The sequence below is a fragment of the Macrobrachium rosenbergii genome, chromosome 47, assembly GCF_040412425.1.
Source record: "Macrobrachium rosenbergii isolate ZJJX-2024 chromosome 47, ASM4041242v1, whole genome shotgun sequence".
Lineage (NCBI taxonomy): Eukaryota > Metazoa > Arthropoda > Malacostraca > Decapoda > Palaemonidae > Macrobrachium > Macrobrachium rosenbergii.
In genome coordinates, this window is record NC_089787.1 from 35,711,970 (window position 1) to 35,738,123 (window position 26,154).

At 34.4% G+C, this 26,154-nt stretch overlaps 1 protein-coding gene across 1 annotated transcript in view; it reads left to right on the forward strand.

Moving 5' to 3' along the window:
* Positions 1-6,471: 6,471 nt before the first annotated feature.
* The window catches only part of LOC136830908 (dentin matrix acidic phosphoprotein 1-like), a 101,563-nt gene continuing 81,880 nt past the window's right edge, over positions 6,472-26,154 (forward strand). Inside the window, exon 1 of the mRNA XM_067090881.1 lies at positions 6,472-6,487. Within this exon, the coding sequence (XP_066946982.1) occupies positions 6,472-6,487 (16 nt within the window). The remainder of the gene's footprint in view (positions 6,488-26,154) is intronic.

Sequence of the window (26,154 nt, forward strand, 5' to 3'; positions counted from 1 at the left end):
GCGTCAAGAAATTCGACATTCTATAAATGCACACTATGAAGTACTGTTAAAGTATTAACACTCGAGTTCCCAATTCCCGTGCGAGAGGACAGAGATAGAGACAGAGAAATAGAGATAATCTTTATAAAAAAAGAGTGATGCGTGTATGTACAGTATGTATATGTATGTGTGTATATACATATACATATATATATATATATATATATATATATATATATATATATATATATATATATATATATATACAGTATATATTTATATACTTTTGTGAGTTACAGGGATAGTCTTCAACTAATCAACTGCATGATTAGAACTACTGCCGTCTCATCAACGGTTATCTTATATGACCGTTATCTTTGACTGTCTAAACACGCTGAAATATGAATAGTAAACGTAATAAAAACGTAGCAAGACCACAATATGTGGAATAAAAGAATGAATACTGTGTAAAAAAAAAAAATTAAATCAGTTCAGCGAACGGAATCGATAAAAAGACCGCAGACTGTCTCATCCCAACAATTCTCCATCTCACGTGAACACAGAATTTGTAGGAAGGTTTTCGCTCGCCGGTAATCGACATCAGTTAAGCTTTATCTGGGTCAACGAGCAGGTAGGGAGGGCATTGCACGTACACACACACACACACACACACCGTGAAAATACCGAGGTTTTTTTCTTTTTTTGTCTATTTTCATATTTATTGGTTTTCCTCCTGTGACGTGACGGGAATATGATGTCGCGGTACTTCACCACATAACCTAAAAAACAGATGAGAAGAAAAGGTAGGGAAGCTAAAGGGGTGCGCGCGCGCGCAACACGCACACACACACACACACACACACACATATATATATATATATATATTGCAATATATATATATTATATATATATATATATATATATATATATATATATATATATATATATATTATATATTATATATATATATATATATATATATATATATATATATATATATATATATATATATATATATATATATATATATATATATATATATATATATATATATATATATATATATATATATATATTTATATTTATATATATACACACAGTATATATGCTTAAGAGACATGAAGGATTGAGAGACATCATAGGAACCGTGACTCTTTTTATACTTATTTTTTAATTCTAATCACTGATAAAGCAATGAAGAGAACTTTATAAATCACCTAAGCAATGTAGCATAAGTAAACCATTCGTGAAAGGTATGTGAGCTCTTAATAAATGGCTGAAAAATGAGGAAAATCCATTAAAAGTAAAAGCGATGACGGTAAATGGATTTCAAGAAATGACCGCAAGGGATGAAATATTGCAAAAAGCCTAGAAAGGAAAATAAACATTTCAGAAAAAATAAAACGATAAGAAAATACACAAAAAAGACTAAGAAAAATAATAAAGAAAGAATTCATACGACCTAAAAAAAAAAAAGAGGTAAAAAAGAGTAACCCTTTAAAAGCGTTCGTTACAAGTCCCTCCACACTTAGTTTGCAATAAAAATTTGCTCTCTTTCTCTCTCTCTCTCTCTCTCTCTCTCTCTCTCTCTCTCTCTCTCTCTCTCTCTCTCTCTCTCTCTCCTGACACACCAAAGACTCTCCGCTCAATTCGAATCCTTTCAGATTTCAAGAATCCGACCAGCGTTCCTCTCCCCACTCCACTCCACTCCCTCACTCTGCCCAAAACTCCCACTCTTTGGGACCAGCAAAAGGAATAATGACATTAGAGAGAGCGCAGTGGAGGCCAGTGGAATGTGCCACCTTTCCCTTTGCTTCTTCTTAATTGTTGCAAAAGCTTTTTCTTTATTTCAATGTTGCAAAAACTCTTTTCTTACTCTTTTGTCAACATTTCAATTTGTGAACAGCAAGTCGGCTGTAAATGTTAGGCGATTTAGAAAGGATATGGAAATGACTCGTGAAGCCGTTCTGTTTCACAATGAGGATAATTTTCATAAAGTAGTACTCTTTACAATCTGCATTTACACAAGGAATGAAAAGGCACGCTGCATTCCACGCCTCCTTCCCTGCTGCGTGAAACAGGTCGAGAAACCTTGGCGTGGTTTATTTGTCCTCGTTAAACTTGAATTTGTAAACGTGGCTTTCGTCCGCACGAATAGGCCAGTAATGCTTTCCACCTTCGGCAGCGTTTAATTTGCTCTTACTGACCTTTTCTATAAGGTTTTTTAACTATCTTTTTCTTTAATTTACATTTGCTAGCCTACCTTTACTTCCAGAAATGACAACTGCATCCATAATTCACTGAATTATTCTACATTTGTTTTCACAAGCAATGTTCCCCTGTTCCTCAACTTGGCAGATGCAAAGTAAAATTTTCCTTTGCCTACCATTAATTTTCAGATATTTTCTAATCTTTCAAACGTTTTTCCAGTGTTTTCTTAGTGTACGGGTTTCCTTCAGTTTCAAAATCGTGATTTTATTATTCATATAAATAAATACCACTGAAAATTTTATTTATATCTCCTACGAATACACTAAAAACAAAAAAACCGTTTATAACTCCATCATACTTTTCTCTGAGTAAATGCTTTATATAAGTTTTCCTGCTTCACTACAAATTTGTTTATTAACAGGCATTCAACCTAAATACCATATACCTTAGCACAACATTCCTATTTCCCACTTAGCCCAAGTAAAATGTATTTCACAATCCACTCTGTAACTTGGAGTCTTCCTAACAGGAACCCAAGCGACGCTCCCGCATGTCCTTACGACAGGATTCTCTCCGACGACAAATCGTCCGTGAATCGTAACGATGACTTTTCACTCTTGGGCGAAGGCCCGCCTTTATTTGTTTATGGCGGCGTTTGAGAGGACTCTCACAGTTTAGCTCAATCCCTACTTTACGGACTAACTTCTCTTAATTTGTTTATGGCGGCGTTTCAGACGATTCTCGCCATGGAGCGGCTCAGTCCCTACTTGTGGGTTAACTCCTCTTCATTTGTTCATGGCGGCGTTTAAGAGGACTCTCGCCATTCGGCTCAGTCCCTACTTATGGATTAATTATGTTGAGAGATGGACAGATTACTGGAGGGTATTTTTTACGACTGGTTTTGCCATGAAGTTTTCATTCTGTCCGTCATTCTTCCCTATCTTTATTGGCTCTTCGCGGTTCTCAGGGTAAGAATGATGCCGATCATGAAGTTTCCTTTTGAGAAAAAAGTATACCTTAGTTTAACCAGACCACTGAGCTGATTAACAGCTCTCCTAGGGCTGGCCCGAAGGATTAGACATATTTTGCGTGGCTAAGAACCAATTGGTTACCTAGCAACGGGACCTACAGTTTATTGTGGAATCCGAACCACATTATACCGAGAAATTGAATTTCTATCACCAGAAATAAATTCCTCTAATTCTTCACTGACCGGCCGGAGACTCGAACTCGGGTCTAGCAGAGTGCTAGCCAAAAACTCTACCGACTCGTCCAACGAAGAACTTTCCTTTTGAGAGAGATATATAATTTAGGCCAAATGCCAAGCGCTGGGACCTATGAAATCATTCAGCGCTGAAACGGATGTTGATAGTAAAAGGTTTGAAAGATGTAACAGGAGGTAAACCTCGCAGTTGCAGTATGAAACGATTGTTAGGAGAGGGTGGAAAGTCATATGGAAGAAAGAGAATACGAACGGAGGTACAGTAAAAGAAATAAAAGAGGGAATTTCCCGTTTGTTTCATCATTCTCTTTTCTTGGTCCCTGGTGTAAGTTTGTGGAGAATTATGTAAGTTTTGTGATATAGAGAACGATTTAGACAATTTTTAAAGTATAGTTTTTTACCTCATAACGCTTAATATATTTTCCTTTCTCATTACGTTAGACTCCTAGGGTTGTTTAATCAATGATTTTAAATTGGCCACATTTTTAAACCTCTTGTAATTGTTTATTTTTATGGTTAATTAGAGTTTGTTAATTTCTTCTTCAGGCTGCAACGATGTGTGCATTAATTTTGTTAGGTAACAAATATATAAATTCGTAAGCTCTGACGAGCTTCAATGTTCGTGTTCTTATTATCATTCCGAGTAAAAAATATTAAATCTCACAAACATGAAAAGAAAAGTTGCTAAAAAATATCTCGGTCAGAAAGTATTATCGTAATAATTTGATTCGTAATGTATTCCAATCATTCCCGTGGCCTTCATTCCAGGGAAATACTCACTTCAGACGTTCTAATCTTTCATCCGGTAAAAAAAAAAAAAAGTGGATTAAAAAAAACGACATTGCGTAACCTGAATGGAGAGAACAGCGCATCTAATCCACTTAAGGCACCTGGGCGAGGCGAGATCAGCGAGGATCTTAAAATGGCTCAGCGGGAAAGAGAAGATAAATAGGGCGTCCTTGGCAGCGGCTATTCATTCAAAATGGAAAACTTTTGGGCGACTGACAAGTGAGCGATGACGATTGCGAGCTGGAAAACGAGTGGCGGAGGAGGCTGAGGAAGAGAGAGGGAGAGGCGGAGGGAAGGAGTGAGAGAGGGAGAGGAGAGGTAGTAAGAGGGACATGGAAAGGTGGGATGAGGTGGAGGGGGGGAGGTGTGAGTTGATTTGGAAGACGTAAAAACTTTGAAAAAGACGGAAATAAATCGACTTGGTAATCCTGCTAAAAGCTACGGGAGTGACGTTTCATCTTGTCTGGATCCTCAGATGAAAGGGACGCCGACTTTCACGGGTTGACTTTGGATTTAGCAGGGAAATGAAAAGAATGTAAAAGTCACTAATACTTACTGAAATTTGAATCTACTGACGAATAATTATCATATTTGGAAATGCAATCAGTTTTACATGTTTACATAAAAAAAAGAATTAAAACTACAAGGCATATACATTAATATAACCCGTCTCCATTATTGAACTTTATCGTATCAAGTCTAGTGTTTAATTTAAAATTCAAAATAGTGCCATTACTCTCTGTAATAGTGACAGAGAGCTTGACAGTACACATTCAAACAGAATGAAAAATATGACCCAATAATAATATTACTCTTTTCACATTCCAAAATGACTCATCTGGAATCCCCTATCAAGCATGATATACCTGAGTGAGCATCGTTTGCTCAAAAACGCTATTAAAAAAAGAATCTTATGATCGTTTTCTGTATCATAAAACTTTAACGCTGCAGAAACTTACAACCAGTGCCAAGAAGAGAGAAAGATGAAACAAACGCGAAATTCACGAGCAGTGTCGTTCTTATTCTGAACACCGCGAACTGCCAATAAACACGAGGAAGAATGACGGACAGAATGAAAACTTCACTGCAAAACCTGTCATAAAAAAACACACTCCTGGAATGCGTCCTTCTCATAAACATAGTTAATCCCTAAAGTAGGTTGAGTTAAACTGTGTGAGTCCTCGCAAACGCCGCCATAAACAAATAAAGGAGGCCGATCGACGAAGAGTGAAACGTCCTCGCTACGATTCACGAACGATTTGCCGTCGGAGAGAATCCGGTCGTAAGGACTTGCGAGAGCGACGCTGTGGTTCCTTCTCGGGAGACGATTCGACGGAAAGTTTGCGACCGACGAGAGACGGAGAGCTCTGATTCTCCTTCGCATCTGGTGAGGTTTGGCATCAAGGGGGTGGGTGTCTCACCCACTTCTAAAGAATAATTTGTAATATTTTAATTCAAACGGTTTGATATTTCATTCTTTGTTCATTATCTTCTGTACAACATAAGGATAGAAACGTGATGATCTTTAAAAGTTACAGAGGGGACGGGAGAGTAAAAATATATACTGACATGACATGGGATTTATATATATATATATATATATATATATATATATATATATATATATATATATATATATATATATATATATATATATATATATATATATGGCTGCGAAATGTTTTCTGTTAAAACAGAATTCTATCAAACATAAGGAACCCATAAAAACTCCTAAATGTAAAAAGTAAAGCCTGTAATTCAGCGACCAACTGTCTCTCTGATGAGAGAGACAGTTGGTCTCTGAAATATAGCCTTTATTTTCTACATTTGGGCGTTTTTATGGGCTCCTTATATTCATTTACATATATATATATATACATATATGTATATATATATATATATATATATATATATATATATATATAATATATATATATATATATATATATATATATATATATATATATATATATATATAATATATATGTAATATATATATATATATATATATATATATATATATATATATATATATATATATATATATATATATATATATATATATATATATATATATATATATATATATATATATATATATATATATATATATACTGGGAAATACCAGTACGTCAATAAGAAAGACAGTAATGCTTTTCAAATAAGCATTTTGGTAATAAAGCACGAAAAACTTATGTGACACACATTTACTTTGAGAAAAGTATGGTAGTATTATTATGGACAGAGGAAAGGGTTCAGGATATGGGAACATGAAGCCTGGGCAAGGTGAGTATAAATTAGAGTCACTCACTGGTTTTGTGCTTTTTAAGGTAATTATTGGTGATGTGACTGAAATATGGAATGGTATTTATTTGCAGAATATAAAATAAAATGATTCTGGAACTGCAGAAAAGCTAGGCTGAGATAAGAGGTAAAAAAATATGCAGAAACTATCTGAAAATTAATGTTAGGCAGAGTAAGATTTTTAGACCCATCACAGTTAAGGAACAGGATAAAATGATAACATTATGCAAGGAAATGAAAATATGAATGCTTTGAAGGAATTATTGACGCAGTTTTCAATGTGGAAATAAAGTTAATTTAGCAAAGGTGAACGAAAGAAAAATATTGAAAGCACATTATCTAAAATGTTAGTAGGAAAAAATTATACGCTTCTAAAAGTGGAAAGCATTACTGGACTCTGAGGGGACGAAAGCCATGTTTGCGTATTCAAGTTTGAAGAGGTCAAATAAAGAACGTTGCAGTTTTCTCCCAGGGTCTTGAGGCATTGAAGGAGACGTGGAATGCAGCTTGCTTTATCATCCCTTGCATAAAAGTAGTTCTCAGATTCTAAAGATTATCACTTTGTGAAACTTACCTTCTATGAGGAAAACTGGAGTTTTATTATATATTTCCATATCACTTCTAAACCGCCTGACATTTACAGCCAACTGGCTATTCACAATTTGAACTGTTGACATAAAAGTAAGAAACAAGCTTTGGCAACACTGAAATAAAGAAAAAGCTTTTGCAACAATTAAGAAAAAGCAAAGGGGAAAGGTCGTACATTCCTCCCTTCGGCCTCCACTGCGCTCTCTCTAATGTCATTATTCCTTTTGCTGGTCCCAAAGATTGGGAGTTTTGGGCAGAGTGAAGGAGTGGAGTGGAGTGGGGAGAGGAACGCTGGTCGGATTCTTGAAATCTGAAAGGATTCGAATTGAACGGAGAGTCTTTTGGTGTGAGAGAGAGAGAGAGAGAGAGAGAGAGAGAGAGAGAGAGAGAGAGAGAGAGAGAGAGAGAGTTGCAAACTGAGTGTGGAGGGTCCTGTAACGAAAGCTTTTAAAGGGTTGCTCTCTTTTACCTCTTTTTTCTCTTATTTTTATGAATTCTTTTTCTGCCATTTTTAGTCTTCAAGAGTAATTATCGAACGTTACATTGTTTTGTAGTGTTTACGTCCCAATCTTATGCTTTTTTTGTAATAAATTTTCTTTTATAATTCTGGAAGTGTCTCTCCATGCGGTCATTTTGTGAAATCTATCAAGTACTACGTTTTTATCTTAGTGACTCTCAGGAATGTAAAAAAAAAAAAAAGGACCATTACACTTGGGTTATGCTTTTTTTCTCTGTCAATACTACAGAGATTAGTAATAATACTATCTTAGATCTTAAACTGACACTAAGACGTGACACAACAAATTACAATAACGGAGAGGAGTTTTGTATATTAGTGCATATGTCATACAATTATGATTTTATAAAAAGTAAAACGGATTGTATTTTATACTAATATAACAGTCATTCATCAGTAAATTCAAACTTCAGTAAGTAAATAGTGACTTTTACATTCTTTTCATTTCCCTGCTAAATCCAAAGTCAAGCCGTGAGAGTCGGCTTCCCTTTCATCTGAGGATCCAGACAAGATGAAACGTCACTCCCGTAGCTTTTAGCAGGATTACCAAGTCGATTTATTTCCGTCTTTTTCAAAGTTTTTACGTCTTCCAAATCAACTCACACCTCCCCCCCTCCACCTCATCCCACCTTTCCCTGTCCCTCTTACTACCTCTCCTCTCCCTCTCTCACTCCTTCCCTCCGTCTCTCCCTCTCTCCTTCTCAACCTCCTCCGCCACTTGTTTTCCAGCTCGCAATCGTCATCGCTCACTTGTCAGTCGCCCAAAAGTTTTCCATTTTGAATGAATAGCCGCTGCCAAGGACGCTCTATTTATCTTCACTTTCCCGCTGAGCCATTTTAAGATCCTCGCTGATCTCACCTCGCCCAGGTGCCTTAAGTGGATTAGATGCGCTGTTCTCTCCATTCAGGTTACGCTATGTCGTTTTTTATCCACTTTTTTGTTACCGGATGAAAGATTAGAACGTCTGAATTTCTGAAATGAATATTCTCCTCGAATGAAAGCTAAAGGGATGAACAGAGTATATTGCTAGGAATATGTTATTTCGTTAATATTTTTTGAAAGAGAAATAACGCTTCTGTATTGCAATACATACTCTTTTCATCAACTTTCGTTTTGTGTTTGTGATAAGCCCAAGTTCCTCATTGCTTGCGTATATATTTACATATTGAATAACAAAATGCTAATTCATCGAGCGTTTCAGCCTGAACAAGAAATTCACACTCACCAATTAGCAATAAAAAGAAACGATTAACACAACGTTTTATAAATGAAGACAGCCAAATTCAGAGTTGAATCAATCCTGGGAGCCCAACGTACACAGAAATAAAAAAAAAAAAAACCAAGGAAGTATCACTTTCCTGTATCAATAACATCAAACATCAAAGGAAGATTTGCTTTCAGTTCTGTATGTGGGAGAGTTTTCCAGGCTGTCCTGAAGTGGAGAGAGAGAGAGAGAGAGAGAGAGAGAGAGAGAGAGAGAGAGAGAGAGAGAGAGAGAGAGAGAGAGAGAGAGAGATTGCTCAAAAAATGTAACACTAGGAAAGGTAAAAGGAAAGGACTTAACAGCCAACCAAGAGACAGAATATTTTCAAAGTTTCTGTTGCTGAAAGTTTAATAAACTATAACACTAAGAAGCAATAATAATAATAATAATAATAATAATAATAATAATTTGAAGGTAGGAGATCCTCTTTCAAGCAAGTCTTGTTAAAGAGAATGGCAGCATCAGAGGAATTGATTTTATATATGGTCTTTTCAATTCTTCTTATTATTTTCTTGTCATCAGTACTGATATTTGCTAATAAATGGCTGATGTTCATAGTCTGGGTAAGGGAATGGTTTATACTAAGGTTAATTTTAATTCCGTGTAAAGTTAAAATTGTCGTGTGGTCACCGTAGAGTTTCTGGGTCAAAGCATGAACCGATGATCTGGTTGAAAACTTTGGAATTCCATTACGACCTTAGAAACACGTAACGACGAAGATGGTTCCCAGATTCAATGAGCGAGTCCCATAAACTCTAGGGTGATCACACGCAAATTTTAACTTCCTATGGAATTAAAATTAGCCTTACTAAATACCATTTCCTTACCCAGACTATGAACATCAGTCAGTTATTAGCAAATATCAGCCCTGATGAGAAAAAATAATAAGACGAACTGAAAAGGTCACATATAAAATCAATTCCACTGATGCTGCCATTCTCTTTAATAATAATAATAATAATAATAATAATAATAATAATAATAATAATAATAATAATAATAATAATAATAATAATAATAATAATAATAATAATAATAATAATAATAATAATAATAATAATAATACAGGGGAAACTGACACCAATCATTATTTAATTTTGGTCAATTTTTAATGAAGCAAAAACATGAATGCATTTTATTCCATCAAGTCCTTTACAACGTATATTATAACTAAGTAAAACTAAGCCAATTTATATGGAGATAAAGGAGAAGAATGAAATACGGAATATTTCAGCATTTCTTTAAACTGCCCCGAAAAGTTGAATCTGTCACTATGGTGAAGACGATATTCGTGAAAAAATCAAAATACCATGTAATAAAATCTAAATGTTATTTAACAAACAAACTAAAAAAATAGGTCTTTCAGTTTTCACTTTAAAAGAATTTTTTAAAGAATTTTTTTTACAGTAATTAACTTCGTTTAAATAGTGTCTGAGTCAATGACCAAGTAGGCAGAGAAGTGAAACCTTACATTTCATTAAAAGACGGATTTATCTCCTATTTTTGTATGGACATTTCCATTATTCTTTATTTTTTGGGGTGTAACTTTATGTGATTCTAATGCTGTGTCTCTGTACAAATGATGGAAAAGGGTGGAAACACACACACACACACACACACACACACACACACACACACACACACACACACACATATATACTGTCTACTATTGGTAATGTTGACCTTAGCGTGGAATTTCATATAAAACATAATTAAACTAAAAGGTTCTTTATCACCGTTCCCTTTCATACCCGGTTGGTAGCAAAATATCTACAGCGGGATCCGATATTTTTACACCTACTTATCTAAAAGTAACAATGGTAACATTCTATGACAACTCGACATTATTAGATAGAAGACACTTTTGAATTTTTGTTAACAATAAACATCTACCCGGTTGATAAGAGGACTGAAAAGATGAAAGCCTTTTGGTAAAATATAAGAAAAGAGGAATGTTCCATAAAATGACCAAAAAGGAAAAAATAATGAAAAACTTCACAGACAAGAAAAAAATTGTGAACAGACTGAAGACGGGAAATTTAATATTTTTGGCAAAATTAAGACGAGAAAAGACGACCAAAATGATGAAGAAAAGACTTAATTAAAACTTGGCATATATAAAAATTTAATCTATGAAGATAAATAAGCTTAATAATATAAAAAGGAAACATTTAAAAATTTAAAATAAAACTTTGTTCACACCTGACGAAATAGAATCTTCGCCCAATTCAAATCCTTTCATATTTCAAGAACACGACCGACCTGCGTTGCCCTCCATCATAGCACCTCACTTTGCCAAAAATTCCCATCCCTGGAACCAGGTCAAGAAATTATGACATTAAAAGGCGATCGGTGGAGGCGAGACGGAGAAATTCGCGAATGCTCGCTTCCTAATTGATTTGGGAAAAGCTTTCCCTTTCGCTCTTTCAACTGAATCATTCATTATTCATTCATTCATTATTCATTGCAATAATGGACGTCCAGCCATGAGTATTTGATCATTAAACTATGAGTACACGTTGCGAGTTTCACGAATGAAAAAAATGTTATCTTTATTTTTTTTGTCCACAGAAAAAGTGGCTCAACATCGTAAAACTTTTATGCATATTAAGACTACATTTACAAAGAGGATGGGAGGGCAACCCCACTTCATTGCTCATGTTTTACACATGAAACAACTAATTTTGTGGCAGTTCATTAATATAGTACCTTCAGTATGAAACGGCTAAAGTAAGAATTGTCAGGGAACACTGTGTTGTTCTTTCTCTGAAGACAACCCCTGATTATATATATATATATATATATATATATATATATATATATATATATATATATATATATATATATATATATATATATATATATATATATATATATATATTTACTAACAGGACCTCATTAAAACAGGATGGTATCTAGCGGAGATATTCTTGAATAAATATCTCCGCTAGATACCATCCAGTTTTAATGAGGTCTGTTAGTAATTGTATCAATGTAATTAATGATAAAGCAGAACAATTGTGTATATATATATAAAGTTATATATATATATATATGTGTGTGTGTGTGTGTGTTAGTGTTTGTGTGTTTAAGTATTTGGAGACCGTTTATATAACGCCGTACGCCTCAATATCCCCAATGTTTTATAGCGGGTGATTAAAAAACAAAATAAGTTTACTATTTCTACTGATATACAGCCAAGTATTATTAGCTGGTGAGTGAACTACGAATTCCACCATTACTTAAAATCGTTAAATGATCCCCAATGAAATATCTTTGTCTGCAATCAGGCGAAATAGTCCCGTAAAAATGACCCCCAAAAATGAATCCTAGGGAAGCCTCTCGCACTGACACAGAAGGAGACTCTTATAGGCCAAATCGTCAGCGGATCCTAATAAGGACTTCCCACTCTCGGGCAAACGGCCTCCTTAATTTGTTTATGGCGTCTTTTAAGAGGATTGTCGACGTTTCGCCCACAGCCAACTTTAGAGATTAACGACTTGATGCGACAGAGCGACATTTCTAGAGCGTTTTTTTTTTTAGGCTAAGTTTTTGGCTTGAGCATTTTTTATTTCGGTGTTCTTCTTTTTATTGCTAACTTTAAGACACTGGCGAATGCCCCCAGTGGGAAAGACACTGGTTATGAATGCCTCTTGTTTCATCATTCCTTTGTATTGGTGTCGCTATAAAAAATCTCAGTAAAAATGCTTGCAATTCTTGAAGCAGGAAAACAACCTACTGGATATATTCTCCTTCTGTTACTAGAATGCATTTAAACAAACATGTATACTTAAGTATAGTCGCATTCTAAAGAACGCCCACATTCATTTACAGTAGGTACTAGACTACTAGGGCAATCTCTCTACCGTGTAAGTAATGACTGGGGAGTGTCTACGGATTACTGAATTTGAACATATGCGGAAACAGTCATTCACCATGGAGAACACAACGAATGATATTGAACTATATATATATATATATATATATATATATATATATATATATATATATATATATATATATATATTTATATACTATATATTAAATTCATATATAATTTCTATATATATTATACTTCAATACCGTGACCTGGAAAATAGACGTGTCTAAATTTTGGCGACAATTTATTTTTTTAATTTTCTTTCTTTTTTTCTATTAAGCTTAGTGTTCCCTTTTATCTAGGGGATTCACAAAAGATGAAAGGTCACGCCCCCAGTGCTTTTAGCAGGATTAGGTAGGCGATTACGCTGTCGATTCCTTTTTGTCCTTTTTTATAATTTTTTTCCTCTTTCAAATCAAATTCGAAGCTCCTCCTCCTCCTCCTGTTCCTCCTACAACATTCTCCTCCTTTCCTCCATTTTCCCATCTGGACCCCCTCCCGCCCCCCACACTCTCTTAGGCTTCCCTCCCACAACATCCTTTCCCCTTACACAACCTTCTCCTAGTTTATATTTGTGTTTTCAATATATCAAATTGTTTGTTCAATTAATATTTTTATTTTATCTCCTGGGTCGAATCACATACTTGAGAAAACAGAGTGGAACCAAGGTTACTTAAGGGCAAGGGTTATTTCACCATACATACATACACAGACACACACAAAAACACTAAATGTATTGATTATTTCTATATATATATATATATATATATATATATATATATATATATATATATATCTGTATATATATATATAAAGACCTGGGTTCGATCCTGATGTATAATATTTCTGTTTCATACTGTGTGTTGATTATTTCTATATATATATATATATATATATAGCCAACAGTCATAAATTCATCATCCATAAGACAAGAAGTATTTATTTCGTAATGTCATATAAATTATAAAGAGCAGTTAAAACTAAAGTTAAAATAACAATTATTATACTGACAGTAAAAATTTTATAAATAAAATAAAATAAAATAAATAAATAAATATATTAAAATTCATATAACTGTATATATATATATATATATATATATATATATATATATATATATATATATATATATATATATATATATACATATATATATATATATATATATATATATATATATATATATATATAAATATATATATACATAAATACATATAAATACATATACAGAGAGAGAGAGAGAGAGAGAGAGAGAGAGAGAGAGAGAGAGAGAGAGAGAGAGAGAGAGAGAGAATTCTAATTCTGTATTATTAGCCACTGTGACCTTGGCAGGTATTTTAATATGAAATGTAATTAACCAACTGGGTTCTTTACAACTGCTCTATCGTAGGAGGCTGGCATCAGTGCATCCATTACACTGGATCCTTAATGTTTATTTTTTTAAATTCCTGAATGAGTAGAGATAGGAATTTTATGCTGCACCTGGCCATTATGAAGTCAGAGATAAATAAATTTCGTGAAGAGCAAGAGTGCTCTTGCCTTGCAAGATTATTTTAAAACGTTAAAAGGAATCCGTAACAAGACAAGAAAAAGGAAAAGACATACAAAAACTAAAAAAAAAAAAAGACTTAAAGACGAAAAATGAAAAAATGAAATATATTCCTTTAACACTAAACTTAAGGAAATGTCCTTCACAAAATTACTAAAGAAGTAAAAAATGACCAATGGAAAGATTAAGATGAGGAACGCCTTTACAAGCACCGCAAAGGCGATAGACACCATAAACACTGATAACGTAAAACAGACATTAACAGACTGAAAACAGCAGTAAGACTATAAACAAAACAAAACAAGTAAATAATGCGTCGAAGTTTCTTTGGCGCAATCGAGTTTTCTGTACAGCCGCTACTGCATATAATCAAGGCCACCGGAAAAATAGATCTATCTTTCGGTGGTCTCGCTATAACGCTGTATGAGCCGTAGCCCATGAAACTTTAACCACGGTCCGGTTGTGGCCTAGCCTATATCGTTGCCAGAAGCACAATTGTGGATAACTTTAACCTTAAATAAAGTAAAAAACTACTGAGGCTAGAGGGCTGCAATTTGGTATGTTTGATGATTGGAGGGTGGTTGATCAACATGTCAATTTGCAGCCCTCTAACCTGAGTAGTTTTTAAGATCTGAGGGCGGACAGAGAAAGTGCGGACAGAAAAAAGTGCGGACAGAATAAAGTGCAGACAGAAAAAGTGCGGACAGTATAAAGTACGGACAGAAAAAGTGCGGCCAGAATAAAGTACGGAAAGAAAAAGTGATGACAGAATAAATTGCGGACGGACAGACAAAGCCGGCAAAATACTTTTCGTTTACAGAAAACTAAAAGGTGTCAATAATTATCAACTCACTAAAACGTGACGATAGGCAACCCTTTAAAGGTGTTCCCTTCAGATCCCATCACCTTTAGCCTTCAATAAAACTTCGCTCTCACCCGATGGACCGAAGTGGTCGCTCGTTTTCAAGTCCCTTCATATTTCAAGAACCCGACCAGCGTCCCCTTTTGCGTCCCACCAGTATCTCACTGCGTCAAAAATTTCCAGGGCTTGGAACCAGGTAAGGAAGTAATGACGTTAGAATGGAGTGGAATGGAATATAGAGTTTGTTTATGGCTGCGTTCAAAGGGATTCTGGTCCATTCGCTGGTCCGTTGGTATAGCGGTTAGTGTCGTGGTATGTCACTCAGATGTCGCGGGTTCGCGTCTACCTCAGGCCGATGAAAAATCACTGGCTCGGTATCATGATCAGTTATTGCTGCAGTTTGGGGTCTGTGGTGGGAGGCTGAAACCAACAATATTTGGAAGCTTGAGTTTCAAGGCAGTGGCCCCTTTGTGCTTGTTCCATGTGAATAGGTTTCATCTACTGAAATAATAATAATAATAATAATAATAATAATAATAATAATAATAATAATAATTCGCCTCTCTTAGGTTGAGAGATTATCAATGACAAGTGACAGTGTGATATTGCAAGCGTAGTTTTTAGAATGGTTTTTGACAGAGGTCTCAATTCGGTTTTATATTTATGCTTATTGGCATTGCATGATGTATTGCTTGTGAATGCAAACATAAATATACTTATGTTGCATTATTCATTATTTATTAGACTTTGAAGGACTTGTACGGATCCCAATACAAGAGAACCATCTGAAGTTGATTTGGTATTGTTAAGGAACTTTTTTGAACGCAAACTCGAAAATCAAGTTTTGAATGAAGAGACAGATGTTACGAATAATGTTATTATCTAAAGCTTTAAAATTAATATCACACTTCGTACGACGAAGTACAATAGATAAAGGTGCGAGAAACGTATAGTGTTGAAATAACAGTATATATATATATATATGTATATATATATATATATATATATATATATATATATATATATATATATATATATAGGTGTGTATGTATGTATGTATGTATGTATGTATGTATGTATGTATGTATGTATGTATGTATGTATGTATGTATGCACAATCTCCATCACTGGGGATGATTCATTAAGTTTCTAGACTTTGGGATAAAAAAAATGGTCTTCAATGAACTGCAGGTTGGCTGATAATTGCAGAAGATAAGTGTTACAGACTTTGTGATAAAAAATTTACAATCTATCTAGTAAATGAGTTTGAACGTGCTTATGAGGAGAATACTTTGACAGTGAATGCCAGCAAGAATGAGGTTATGTGGGTACTTGGAAACCAGAATGATGGAGCAATGAACGTTATTATGGGTTGTATAAGAGGTCAATTGCTCATAACACGTGAAACAATATATATATATATATATATATATATATATATATATATATATATATATATATATATATATATATATATATATGTATATATATATATATATATATATATATATATATATATATATATATATATATATATATATATATATATATATATATATATATATATATATATATATATATATATATATATATATATATATATATATATATATATATATATATATATATATATATATATATATATATATATATATATATATATATATATATATATATATATATAAAAGCATGTTTGCTAGACTACGGGTCACAACAATGATGAAGTTAATTATAATAATTTTAAACAATATAAGATTTACATTTCTGGAATCTGTACACAATTACATTTCCTCTGTCAATTCTGAGTTAATAGCTTTTCCGTGAAAATTACGCAGGAAGAAAAGTTATTCCTTTCCTCGGTGTTTTTAGCAGGACTACGAACTCGATTAAACTGTCCATTGGCTTTCGTATATTTCCAAGATATATTTTACCTTATGTTAAAGAAAACTATTGTGCCGGCTTTGTCTGTCCGTCGGCACTTTTTTCTGTCCGCCCTCAGATCTTAAAAACTACCGAGGCTAGAGGGCTGCAAATTGGTATGTTGATCATCCACCCTCTAATCATCAAACATACCAAATTGCAGCACTCTAGCTTTTCAAGTAGTTTTTATTTTATTTAAGGTTAAAGTTAGCCATGATCGTGCTTTTGGCAACGATAAAGTTACGCCATTTTTCACCACCGGGCCATGGTTAAAGTTTCATGGGCCGAAATTCATATAGCATTATACCGAGACCACCGAAAGATAGATCTATTTTCGGTGGCCTTGATTATACGATGTAAAGAAAACGATTGCGCCGAAGAAACTTCGGCGCATTTTTCACTTGTTTTATATTTAATCAAACTGGAGCTTTTCTCTCTCTAAAAATGTCTAATCTCTCTCTCTCTCTCTCGATCAAATAAAAACCCCATGACTTCTGCCCAGCTATAAGCAACCTCGCAATCGTCATCGCTCACTAGCCAGCGAACGAAAAATTCTCCTTTTTAAAGAATAGCCGCTGCCAGGCAGCCATATTTATCTTCATGTCCTCTCTGGGCTATTTACAGATCCCGGCTGATCTCACTTCACCAGGGTGCTAAAAGTGTTTTAGCTGTGCTGTTCCTCGCGTTCGAGTTATGTTACGCCATTTTTCATTCGCCGCTTTTTATCGGATGAAGCACGAGAACGTCTGAAATTTAACATATATCTTTGAATATGTGCCGGAGGGATGGATGAAATACAATGGTTAATATGATAGTAATTTATGAATGGTATTAATGAGGAGGAATGATAGACATCTATGGATGCGCCCTAAGTCATGGGATTCATCTCCTTTAAATAAACTATTTTCCTTTAAACAAAAATGTTAATGAAAATGAAAATAAGAAAAAAAGTGAAAATCAGAATAAAAATTAAGTAAATGAAATAAAAATGTAATTAATAAAAATCAAATAACATAAGTAAAAGATAAACATAATATAAACACTAAAAATACACGTTAATAAAAATATCTTCTTAACTGGCTAGGTACACTTCTCAGTTACAAGACTGATTCTTTCTCAACCTTCCTTTTATGTTAATAATGGAACATGATCAATTAGATTTATGTATAATGATAATTATGAGGTATGGGAGCATTTAGCAGTTTGATGCTTACGACAAAGTTTGCGTCCTATCATACTACTGAATTACAATTCAACTGACATGCCAAGAGCACAGAAGCAAAACGGATTAATCATATTTGGAAAAACTAAAAAAAAAAAAAAAATTACTTCCCATCATACTACTGAATTACAATTCAACTGTCTTTCAGAGAAGGAAAACGCATTTAAAACATCTGGAAGAACAAAAAAACAGGGGTCTAAAAATGAAAACAAAATCGAAACAAATACGCCAACTAAAAAGAAAAATGACTCAGATTTGATTTTCATTCTCAGCTCTGAAAGGAAGAAGTATGCCTACTCCATTTTTTTAAATATAGAGAACAGAATAGAATATAGAATTTAGGCCGAAGGCCAAGCATTGGGACCTATGAGGTCATTCTGCGCTGAAACGGAAATTGGGAGAAGAAAGATTTGAAAGTTGTAAAAGGAGGAAAACCTCGCAGTTGCATAAATCAGTTGTTAGGATAGGGTGGAAAGTAAGATGGAAGAAGGAGAATATGAAAGGAGGTACAGTAAAAGGAATGAAAGGGGTCGCAGCTAGTGGCCGAAGGGACACTGCTAAGAATCTTAAGTAATGTCTACAGTGCACCGCATGAGATGCACTGACGGCACTACTCCCTCATGGAGTTTTAAATATAGAAGCTGCTAAAACAAGGAAATGAATTTTACATCATAAGTCAGACCTACTGAAAGTAGCCAAAAAAAAAAAAAAAAAAATCGTGAATGAAAAAGTGTAAGACTTTGCTCCAAGGAACAGATATTTTCAGTTGATAATTCTATAGATTTACACAACTATGTTAGATATTAAATATTATTATGCCAAAAAACCCAACCTCTACTTCCTTTGTTAGCACAAACTGGAAGCTTTAGTCGATGGTTTTAGGATAACAAATACTCTAAAGACAACTGAATAATCATCTATATAACTTCCCAGTCGAATTTACATAGAGTAAGGGAAAGACTCACTTATAGGAGATGAAAAAACACTGAAACGTGATCAAATAAGACGATAAATAGTGTACACATAAGGAAAAGATTAACCCGTCAAGTCACCATTAAATATAGATAAGTAAAAAAAAAATACATACATAAATTGAAATAAAAGGAAAGTCGAATAGTTTTTTCTTTATTTGTTTTAGTCTAAAACTGACTTGATCACAAAACTACGGAAATCCATCTGCTGTTATTATCTCCCATGATCCGTCATCCCACAAGAAAACCAAATTCGTTGGAAGCTTTTTGTCCAGTAATCGACATCGGTTAAGCTTTATCTGGGTCAACGAGCAGGTAGAGCAGGTCAGAGAGCAAGACGCTTATATATATATTATATATATATATATATATATATATATATATATATATATATATATATATATATATATATATATATATATATATATATATATATATATATATATATGCATTCCGTGAAAACAGTTTTTCTCTCAGTCCATTTTGAATTTGCAACAATTCTTCTTGTCACGTGATGTGAATACGACCGAATCCTTCAAACAACACAAAAGAGATATAAAGAAACAAAGAGTTTAAGTCTAAGCAACTAAGGAAGAACGCAAGATAGAATTTTGCATGTAACTGAAAATTCTGAATTGACCTAGAATCTGTGTAATGAAATGCAATGAGTATCCATACATTCATTTCCGTACGTATTATGTGCGTCGGTAATTTCAATGGTCCATAAGTAATTAACTCTGCCTTTAGATTTGTCCTCGTCCAGCCAGGGGTCAGACCACCTCACCACTAGCCACCTTAAAAGTATGTGGAATGAAGGTACCTAAAACTAATCTTCGGGAAGGTTGGTAGCCCTTCTAGAGTCAGGTCTAGATACTCGAACCTCTCAAACAGCCACGCAGAAAGAGTAAACGGCGAAGTGTGTACAGGAATTTTGACATTTTGGCTATTTAATTTCTAATTCGCATTTTTTTTTTTTTACCAAATAATGAAGAGAAAGTTTTATACCATCTTCACATTATTGGTATGGGGCCAGAGAAATTTATGTTGAAGAATATATATATATATATATATATATATATATATATATATATATATATATATATATATATATATATATATATATATATATATATATATATATATATATATATATATATATATATATATATATATATATTATACATATATACACACACACACATACACACACACATATATATATATATATATATATATATATATATATATATATATATATATATATATATATATATGAAGGAAATTTATATACACATCGCCGTGATTCATATACAAGCGTTAAGCTACAAACGTCCTTTTGGCTAATATCTAATTCGCTCTACCTCGGAAATAATATATTTTCATATGTGTTTACCCGAAGGGAAATGTTTTTAGTTGATAATAAGTTCGTCGCCTTGTGGGCTTGAACCACGGAAGACATGAACTCAGGACTACAGTGACGCGCCCATGAGACTACGAACTTATTATTAACTAAAAAATTCCCCTTCAGGTAACATATATGGAAATATATTATTTCCGAGGTAGAGCGAATTAGGTATTAAAGGACGTTTGTAGCTTAATGCACACACACACACACACACACACACACACACACACACACACACACACATATATATATATATATATATATATATATATATATATATATATATATATATATATATATATATATATATATATATATATACATATACTGTATATGTTTACACACACACATATAACATATATACTGAATAAAACAATTGGAAAGGGTGTAAAAACTGAAAATAGTGATTCCATAAGAACAAAGAAAATAGTGACTTGACAAAACTTTATAAATAACGTTAGACAATAAATAAAATGGCAGAATATCAAAACATATACAAAACAAAGACGCCACAACGACTAAAATGCTGAATTAAATTCCAAATGACTCTTGAAAAAATGTGTAGATGCATTCGCCGCAGACTCCAGCACACTTACTTTGCTGTACAACTTTGTTCTCACCTGATGGACCAAAACCTTCCAGATTTGGAAAGCTCGACCAACATCTCTCCCTCCCCCCGCCCCACCCCCCCCCCGACCTTCCGGCCCCTAGGTCCCACACTCCAAAAAAATCCCTCGACTTGGAACCAGGTAAGGGGATAATGTCATTAGAGGGTGAACATGGGAGGCGGAGAGAGAAATTTGAGATTGCTCCTCACTTAATCCATGATGGAAAAGCTTTTATTCTTCTGCATTCTTGGGGGCGGGTTAAAAAAATCCCCACACAGAAATGACTGTCACATCTTGTGTGAATGGTCACTAGACTGTGGGTGTGAGTGTGTCGTACTTTCTGGTGTATAAATGAAAAGAAAAGGGGTTATAGTGTTTTGCACATAAAAAGGCGAGTTTTCTCTCGGAATTATTCTTTTATAAAGTGGCAATCTATTTACACAAGGAATGGATTCCTATCACAAACCAGCCATAAAATGCTTTGCACAAGCAAAAAAAAGGCAAACACTATCCTGCAATGTTTATTCTTACGTATTTTCCATTATTTTTCTTCTATTCATATTCATCAATCTCACTTCATTCCCATCTACAGTAGAACTGATTCAAAAGTCCTTTCGACATCTGAGATTTTACTTCCCATCACTACTCCTATTCTCTATCTTCTGTTGAGCTCCTCTTACTCGCTATCGTTAAGTTCTTCATTGGACGGGTGGGTACCGTTCTCTGTTAGCACTCCGCTGGCCCCGCGTTCGATTCTCCGACCGGCCAATGAAGAATTAGAGGAATTTATTTCTGGTGATAGAAATTCATTTCTCGTTATAATGTTGTTCGGATTCCACAATAAGCTGTAGGTCCCGTTGCTAGGTAACCAATCGGTTCTTAACCACGTGAAATAAATCTAATTCTTCAGGCCAGCCCTAGGAGAGCTATTAATCAGCTCAGTGGTCTGGTTAAACTAAGGTATACTTAACTTCGCTATCATTAGCTTTCAAACATCTAACTTATTTCCCAGCCACCGCATCTTATCTTCAGTACCACCTACCAAGAATTAAACATTTGGAAACATCAGTAATGGACCAGGTCTTTCACATACTCCCACCAACTCCAACTTATCTCTGCTTTTCCTTTTATCTTTGCAATTATTCAACAAAATATGTAGACGTAACACACCCTGGTCTGAAACTTACTTCTACACAAGACCAGCTCCTTTCCAATTAGATAAAGACTTACTCGAGATAATATTCATCATACAATCGCCTATACCACGCACCCTTATCACTCTGCACACGAATACATACATACATGAATACATACACGTGTGTGCGTGCGTGTATGGCAAGAGAACTGTGTTATGCTCATGTATGCCAAGAGCTTGAACATAAACAATTACGGATCTTAACATTGCATTGTATAAAGCACACACAGCACACAATGAATAAACAATTAAGAGCGAGGGAAAATATATTATATATATAGAGCGAATATATTGAGATATATATATAAGAGCAGGGTGATAAAGAAAGAATATATATATATATATATATATATATATATATATATATATATATATATATATATATATATATATATATATATATATATATATATGTATATATATATATGTGTATACATTTGTGTACATATTAAAAAGGTATACTTACTATTGAAAGCACTTCAAAGATTAACCTGATTTAACTTGCTCGAAAAATATGAAGGAATAAACCCAGAGAGAAACTCCAGTCATTTATATCATAAACTAGTGTTAAGTATTCAGTTCGAAATACGTGACATAAGCAACCTCTCATTCCAACCTTCAGCAGTTAGTCTACAGTAGATGTCAAAATTCTTCGTCTCTGTACGGGAGCAAACTTTTCACAAAATGAACCCCAAGAACGAATCTGGACGCTGCCCTCGCTCGAACTGACGAGCAGACCGCCAAAGGACGTAACCTTCACGGATTGCAATAAGGACTCTTCTCTCACGGGCGAAACGACCTCCTTTATTTGCTTATAGCGGCGCGTAAGAGGATCGTCGCCATTATCCAACTCACTACTTAAGAATCAACACCAATAAGAAAAGACAAAGCAACATCATTCGCGTGGTTTATGGGCCGACGGTTTTTACCACAGGTTTTCATTTTGGTTTTTCGCGTCAAGCTTATTGGCGTTTCGTGATGCCTGGAATGGGAATCTTACCGCTCAAAAATTCCAAGTCGGTCTCGCTTATGAGGGTGTTTTGTGGCCTTGACAAAGATTAATGACATGGAAAAACCGTTCTGAAGCGAATCTGGGTGCGTCAATATCGCGTTTGCGGGACATACTGCCAACATGCATGCGTGGAATGATACCTAATGCGAAAGTAACCGAATAATTCACCAGTAATGCAGAATCAATCTCGCTCTCTCTCTCTCTCTCTCTCTCTCTCTCTCTCTCTCTCTCTCTCTCTCTGTACATATATATATATATATATATATATATATATATATATATATATATATATATATATATATATATATATATATATATATATATATATATACTGTGTATATGTATATACACATATATTTTGGTGTGTATATGTGTGTGTAAACCAAACTCTATATAACAAACAAACTCTATATATCACAAAGTATTACACCTGTCTCATGAGTAATGATATCTTAAAACATTAAAATGAATATCAGATATCAGATAATCTAGTACAACGCATAAATACGTGTTACGAGTATTGTTCATTGATCTGCTTCCACAAACAGACACATACACATGAAAATAAAATAAGAACCTTGTTCTTTGGCGTCTATCTTTTCTATTTTTTTTTTTTTTTTTTTTTACTTTTTATCAGTTTCCTTTTAACACAAACTCCGAGTTACTTTTTCCTCGGGAGTTACAAAAGATGAAAGGTCACTCTCCCGCAATGCTTTTAGCAAGATTATACGAGGTCGATTACGCCGTCGATTACTTTCCTCTTTTCCAGTTTTTCTTCTTCTTCTTTTCGGGTCAAGTCGCATTTTTCCTCTTCCCTCCCACGATCTCTAAATTCCCTCCACCCCCACCCGCCTACCCCACAGTGGCCTCGCATTCCACCTGGCAATTGTCATCGCTCAATCGTCAGTGTTCCTTTTTGAAGGAATATGCCATAACAATTACTGCCTATTTACCGTCATTTCCTCGCTGGGTGATATCAAGTTCCTCCCTTCATCATGTGCTTTAACCCTGTGAGGGGGTAGTAGTTCTTCATTGGAGGGGTGGGTAGAGCTGTCGGCTAGCACGCTGTTGGCCCAGCGTTCGACTCTCCGACCGGCCAGTGAAGACTTAGAGGAATTTATTTCTATTGATAGAAATTCATTTCTCGTCGTAATGTGGTTCGGATTCCACAATGAGCTGTAGGTCCCGTTCCTAGGTAACCAGTTGGTTCTTAGCCACGCAAAATAAATCTAATCCTTCGGGCCAGCCCCTAGCTGCAACTCCTTTCGTTCCTTTTACTATACCTCCTTTCATATTCTCTTTTTCATCTTACTTTCCACCCTCTCCTAACGGTTCATAGTGCTACTGCGAGGTTTTCCTCCTGTTACACCTTTCAAACCTTTAACTGTCAATTTTCATTTCAGCACTGAATGACCCCATAGGCCCCAGTGCTTGACCTTCGGCCTAAATTCTATATGCAACTCAACTCAATCACGTGCTTTAATGTATTTTCACTATTACCACTATTTAGGTCAAAGTACTTTACTTTACCTTGTTATATAATTCTTTCGCCAGATAAAAGACTGGAATAAAATCAACATTTTCACTGAATGAAGTCCTCATTTGTATGGCAGATTCTTCTTTCCTGACTTTTTGATATGTAAGTTGTAATTGATAGTAACTTGCCATCATGAAAGTCTCAAACTAACTGACTTACTAGCTGAATTGTTAGTTTATCTGGCGTTACAGTACAAATAAAGGAAACACCACCAAAAAGAATATTGGAAATCATATGAAAATACTACCAATCTTTTCCAGTCAATGAAGGAAACTTAGAAGAAAACTTATAGACAGGGTCTTCAGTCAACACTTGACTGATCAAAAAAAAAAAAAAAAAAAAAAAAAAAAAAAAAAAAAACTGTTTATTCCTTTTTCGAATTGTCGAACCATCCGAATGAAAAGTTCGATAAACAAATACTCAATGGGTCTAATACCTAGCCTGGAATTTGACTAATATTCTTTCAAATCGCTCTGCTTAGCTTTGAGACTGTTTGGCAACTAAGTAAACACTGACAGATCCGAAACACCGATAAATATAATTCGAAGCAGAAACGCATCAGACGTCAAAGAGCTGCCTACCTTACTCGAGAACTTCTTTCTGAGAAGAGATGCGCTGCACTGGTGTATATACAGAGGTTTTTATCTGTCATGCGAAACGCCAAATATTGAGTCTTGAAAAATATCGCCATCACCAATTTCAGCGTTACCGAACTTACAGAGGCTTTTCATGACACTTACGGAAAAGCATCAACTCTTTTTTTTTTTTTATCATTAAATTTCCATCAACCAAATGGAAAACAGAACAACTTCGTGAATTTGAACGAGACTACATTAAAAGGTACGACACAGGAATTAACACACGAGAGAGAGAGAGAGAGAGAGAGAGAGAGAGAGAGAGAGACTGAACGACAAAATACACTAGCGCTATATAGCCTACGGACTAATATTAACCAATAACATAATAAATTTGCATATATTATGAATGTTATATTTTTCTACACTGATAGTTAGCGATGACTTTAATACACAAGACTTTGGGTTAATGAGTAAAAGACTGGGAACAAACTATAAAATACTACGATTCAAACTTTGTAGATCCACCAATTGTGTGGATTG